The following is a 5,819-nucleotide window of genomic DNA, read 5'->3' on the forward strand; positions in this document are numbered from 1 at the left end:
CCTATGCATTAACTGACTTCTCTGGGCAGGCTGATGTTGGGATGGGGATGTTTCCAAGAGGCCTCTGATCTGCTGGGTTTTGTCAGCCTTAGCTGCACCTGCCAGGTTTCAGAGAGAGACCCTGGTGACTCCAGGTTGTGACAATCACCCAGTGGGATTTATTTTAAATATGATTAGTTTGTTTTAAATAAAAAAAAAATTAAAGTCTTCTCCTCCTCAAGTGCACTTCAGGACCAAAGTCTGAAATTGATAGTGTGGGCACATGCCCCTCATTACTTCATTTGCAGATGGAACAAAACTGACATCTAGGCTGACTAAGATTTAGAAAGGTCCTTGCCTTACAGCATTGATTTTCCCCCATGCTGTCTTCCCTTGCCTCACTTCTCCTCTCGGTCACCATCAGTATAGAGGTTGGGGTTTTCTGCCAGTGTGGATCGCACCTTCTTCTTCTCTTTGAAGCGCCCTGAGTGGGACACCTTGACATGTTTGCCCTTTGTGTTCTTATCCACAATCTTCTCCAGCCGGGCATTGAATTCACAGTTGGTTTCGCTGCCACCACCTGCCTCTGCCCGTGTGCCCTCCTGCTGGTTCTCGTTGGCATAGATGTCTGGGCTCTCATACAGAACTTTGGGGGCAGATTTCTTTTTCCGCAGGAAGGTCAGCTTCCACCAGCTGTAGTTATTCTCAGCCATGTTTGCTCCTCCTGGCAGTAGCAAATGGAACTTGTTTCTAAAGACAAAGCAAATTTCATCATTAAGGTTTGCTTGTGCCCTAGCAAATTTTACACTCACAAGCTTGGAATTGGGACCTTCAGTTCCAAAACCATAGGCCATCTGCTCCCCTCCCATCGGAGCTAAGGGAGGAATGGATCCAGCTAGTGGAGTAGTGGTACATCCCCTACACGCTGTGGGGACTAGTCTGTAGAAAATAGCATTTCTTGCACATATACAGTTAATATATTACATCAGTGGTGCTGAGCCTGTCCAGTGCTGCGGGCCCGTTAAGTAGCATGGGGTTAGTCTGCAGGCCGGATCCCATGCGCAGGGTTGGCATGTGGGGTCTGACATAATCCAGCACATAGGGCCATGTCATCCAGCCCACAGGGGTCCCCACAGGTCCAGAAGTTTTTTGGTGGGGAAGTAGTGGCAGTGCTCTGGGCCACTGCTCCAACGCTGCCAAATTTTCAGACCCTGTTGACCTCCCTGGGCTGGATGACACAGCCCTACATGCCAAATGCAGCCCCTCGTCTGCAGGTTGAGCACCATTGTATTACGCTACCACACCCACTGTTCCCTGATATTTGATTTGCTTCCACTTTCCACCCCAGTCCTCATGACCATAAGTCAGTATGACCCTTCCCAGGCTGGCTGAGCGTCCCTCCAGACCCTTTTTCTGCTGAGAGATCTATGTATTGACCTAGAGGCACCATTCTCTCTCTTCCCAAAGACTGAACCTGTTCCAAATGCCACCAGAGACTGATGGAATTTAATCTCCCAAGGCTGCTGTAAGTGTGTTTCAGAGAGCAGCTGTTTCATAGACTTGTAGAAAAGTAAGGCTGGCAGGTCCCTCAGGAGGTCATCCAGTCCAACCCCTTTTCAAGGCAGGACCAGCCCTGTCTAAACCATCCCGGCTAAGTGTTTGTTTAACCTGCACTGAAAAGCTTGCAATGACAGACTCCAATAGCCTCTCCAGGGAATCTGCGCTAGTGCTAAACCTCCCTCACAGTTAGAATGTGCTACTTCATATCTAACCTAAATCTCTCTTGTTGCAATTTAAGTCCATTACTTCTTGTCCTGTCCCCTGCAGACACAGAGGACAGTCAATTACTAGTTGAAGACTTGTTATCAAATCCCTCCTCTGTTTTCTCTAAACCCAGTTCTTCCAGCTTTTCCTCGCATTTTATTTTCTAGCCCTCTTATCATTTTTGTTGCTCTGCTTTAGACCCTTTTTAATTTGTCCGCGTCTTTGTTGAAGTGCAGTGTCCCAAACTGGACACAGTACTGCAGGTGAGGCCTCACCAGTGCCTAATACAGTGCATGAATTGCTTCCCATGACTTGCATGTGACTCTCCTGCTGATGTTGCCCAGTATAATATTATTTCCTCTCAACAATAGCATACTGTTGACTCCTATTCAACTTTTGATTCACTATAACCTGTAGGCACTTTTTTGCAGTGCTACACTATTCCCTGTGTTGTGTTTGTGCAGAGTCCATTCGCCAGTTCTCAAATGCTTTGAAGGAGCTACTACAGTGTTTTGCACTGTGGACAGATTATATCTCAGAACCCAGATACAGCTTTGCAAGGCTTCTCATGAGACTGAGGGCAAAGAACCTCTGACTCCATCACAGTCACTTTCTCCTGTTTGTCATTGGGTTGCCTCATCTTAGTGCAGCATGGCAATGTATTGTAGCATAATGACCTGTCATCACAGTGCAGGGTGACGATGCTGAGCTGGTAAGAAATATTTATTGGCAGGTGCCTAGAGCACTGTGCCCAGGATCTGAGAGAGCCAAGGGGCTTTTTTTCTTTGCTCTGCCAATGATCTGTCATAGCCATGCTCCTGGTTTCCCTCCCAGTATTTGTCTGGGTTGCTGAGCTTGCCAGGTTCTTCAGATCAGCACTAGCCTCTTGCTTTGAGTCTGTGCGCATAACCTCACTGATCCCAGCTGTGGCATTTAGCTATTACTATAATGCAGATGCTATTAATTGAAATAACTGACTCCAGTCATTTAGCTTTGCCCATATCCTGCCCTTATCAGGGCATGTTCTTCCTGTGATTTCCCTCTACTCTCTTCCCAGCCCTATGCTTTGTTATTCTCCCTTGTTACATCTTCTCTTCACTGGACTGTAAGTTCTCTGTGGCTTAGAGGCCAATTTGTATCCTGTATCTGTACAGGATGAAATAATGAGAGTATGTTTAATGGCCATATTTAACTATGAAGTGTGTTGTGGTAGAACGAATTCCCACAGGTTGTTATGGAGGCTGATAATTTAAGCAGATTCAAAAGGGATTTGACAAATTCATGGGAGGAGAGATCCACTGGTACCTATTAAACATGATAGAGCTGCAGCTTCAGAACTAGGACTTCCTAGGACTCTGAATGCTAGAAGTTATAGGTAGAGCAGGGCAGTGGCAAATCAGTCTGGATAGGTCCTGCATGTACACTCTTTCCTGCAGCATCTGCTTTCTGCCACTGTGAGAAACAGGATACTGGGCTGGATTGGCCTGTAGTCCTTATACATACCTTGAGCTCAAGGTAATTTAGCCATGCCATGTGACAGGCTCAGTGCTGAAGTCTGAAGGCAAAACTGTTTGCTTTGGAAGCTGAACTAGAGTCAATATGTGCCACTTCCTGCTTCTGCCCATTTTACAACTGGGGAGACTGAGGCACAGAGGAGTGGTTTTACCCAAGGTCACAGAGAGCCAGCCGCAGAGCCAGGAGCATAACTCAGAAGCTCCTGGTGCCTTGGTCCATTTCAGCCAATGTTGTTGATCTAATAGTGCTAATCAGTACAGATTTAAGCTTTGGCTTTCAGCCCACCCCTCATGGATGGCAACAGCCTCCAGCATGAGCCCAGCTGGGTGTTTGCTGAGGGCGTATCTCACCCTTTGATCGCTCCCTCCAGCAGCTTCTAGAGCACGGTGCAGTCGCTTTGTAGTCAGGGTGGCAGCAGGGACTGAGGATGTGGCAGGGTCGAGGAGGCTGTCCCTGATGACAGCTCCTGCATGGAAATACATCTCCTGACACTCGGTACTGCCTGATATATAGAAGCAGGAGGGCGGCCTGCAGATCCTCCGAGGCAGGACCATGCTGCAGGAGGAGGTAGCCGTTTCTCAGGCGTGTTGAACACCTTTCTAGCTGATACTCAGGGGCCTGCACCTGGGACCTCCATAGCTAGACCTGAGTTATTCTATATTGAACCAAAGTTCATAGCTGGCAGCTATAGTAATTCTAGTTCTCTGAATTGGCAGTAAAGAGCATATATAACACTCACCAGCAGGTTGCACCAACCTTCAGTACTTATCTGGAAGGAACAAGGAAAACCTAGTGAGGGTGCAGCTGGGAGGTCTTCCCTGGATCTGGTCTCTGTCCAGCAGTAAAGCAAAGCAGACCATTTGGTGAAATAGGGGTGAGGCAGGAGGAAGAGGAGCTGGCCTCCTGCATGATCTTCCCTGATTAATCCCACTGCTGCAGATACTATATGAAATTGTGATTATTTGATATGGTACTTGGGTCACTGAGCCTGTACTCCAGCACCCTGCAAGAGACCCAGCAGCTAACAGACGCTTGATGTTAGGGGCTGTGCCCAAGATTCTGCTCTCAGCTGCACTGCAGTGAAGCCAGAGGGATTCTTTGCTTTCGTCCCAGGTACCTTTGTGCAATTGTCTTTGTGTAATTTGGAGCAGAAATTTGACCTGACAGTTTCACAGCTGCCCAGGGGTTAATCCCAGCATTGTGCCATTAGAAGCGGAGTCCAAGATGGGCAGTGTGTTATACAGGTATCTAGCATGTGAGACTTGTAGGGTAGAAATTCCCTGGATCTGCTGGGGAACTTCGGAGACTCCTGGATGAAGAGCTGGCTGCCTGGGAAGTTGCATCATTGTTTGGGAGGAGGGGCACAACTATTAGAAGGGGAGGGATTGCTATCAATAACTCCAAACTAGGGTCCTCTGCATGAGGCATCAGGTTAGCCCCCTTGGATGGTTTCAAGTGCAGTCCTCGACAACAACAGAGTCCCCTCTGCAGCACAGGGCCACTTTCTTCTATGCCCCTTTCTGGCTTGTCCATATTTACATTCTCAGGGGCCAATCTGGAGAGCCGCATGGGGTATGCCCAGCATCCATCCTACTCTATTATGCAGAACTGCTCCAAGTACACCCTTGCCAGAGCTGCTCAATGTATACTCAGGCCTGAGATACCAAACTGCTACTAGTCTACCCAAGCACATGTACGCACAGATGCTCATGTGAACTTATGCAGGCGGGCATAACTCCAGACATGCACTCAGAGCTACACAAACACATGCATATGCAGAGATCCCATTGTGCTGATGTGGTCTGGGTACAAACAAGGAGCTGTGCACACAAGAACATATACACCTGGGTACATGTCTGTTCAGGTGCATGCGTGTAGTTGTATGCCTGCACTGTAAAAACACATAGAGAATGAGCACAAGAGTCAAATCACAGTTAAAATCCTTTCCTGGCCCTAAAACTTAGTGTGATCTTTCTGGGGTCACAGACCCAGCCAAACCCAGGCCCCCGAGAAAACATTCTGTGAGAGAGAAGAAAAGAGCTGGGACAGTCAAGGAGGTTACTAGACTCCCTGCATGGCTGTCCCTTTGCCTCCTTCCTGGAGCACAGAGTGCGTGAAATGGTCCAACCCCTTCCCCAACCCCACGCCCACAGCTGCGGGCCTCGCATTCTCCCTTCTCCAACCCTGTTACCTGCCAGTGAGGAAAGGCAATGTAGGGTCCCAGAGATCAGCAGCCCCTCTAGCTGGTGGCAGAGATTTCAGCCTCAGAGAAGGTGTCTCTGGCAGTGGTGAGGAGGGAGGGGGATGAGGGCTCATCCCGTGAGAAACTGCCGCAACCTTGGGCCAAGTCCGCCAAATATTTCAGTGGGTTAAACATTGATGGCTCAGGCTAAATAGCAGGGACCTGCCAGGGGCTAAGCAGGGTTCAGTGCCTCTTGCCATGGGGTGGTTTTCAGTGTGGAACATCCCCCCAGAAGACCCCAACCTAAACATTCAACATCAGAGCATATAACATTCAATGCCTGGAGAGGGGAGTGTTTGTTCTGCAGGTGACACACAGC

General features: G+C 48.6%; 1 protein-coding gene across 1 annotated transcript; it reads right to left on the minus strand.

The window, feature by feature from the left end:
• PRR15L (proline rich 15 like) lies at window positions 1-5,574 on the minus strand. Its single transcript, XM_014519782.2, has 2 exons — window positions 5,450-5,574; window positions 1-729 (listed from the first exon to the last, which is right to left on the minus strand). Exons 1-2 carry the CDS (start codon window positions 5,572-5,574, stop codon window positions 378-380), a joined length of 477 nt encoding a protein of 158 aa, XP_014375268.2. The 3' UTR covers window positions 1-377.
• Between the last annotated feature and the right edge of the window lie 245 nt (window positions 5,575-5,819).

The sequence above is a fragment of the Alligator sinensis genome, unplaced genomic scaffold (assembly GCF_000455745.1).
Source record: "Alligator sinensis unplaced genomic scaffold, ASM45574v1 scaffold520_1, whole genome shotgun sequence".
Lineage (NCBI taxonomy): Eukaryota > Metazoa > Chordata > Crocodylia > Alligatoridae > Alligator > Alligator sinensis.

Coding starts and splice junctions, on each gene's coding strand:
- PRR15L (XM_014519782.2), bottom strand. CDS start 5,574: ATGAGCCCTCATCCCCCTCCCTCCTCACCACTGCCAGAGACACCTTCT. Junction 730..5,449: donor TTGCCTTTCCTCACTGGCAG/GTAACAGGGTTG, acceptor CTTTGTCTTTAG/AAACAAGTTCCATTTGCTAC.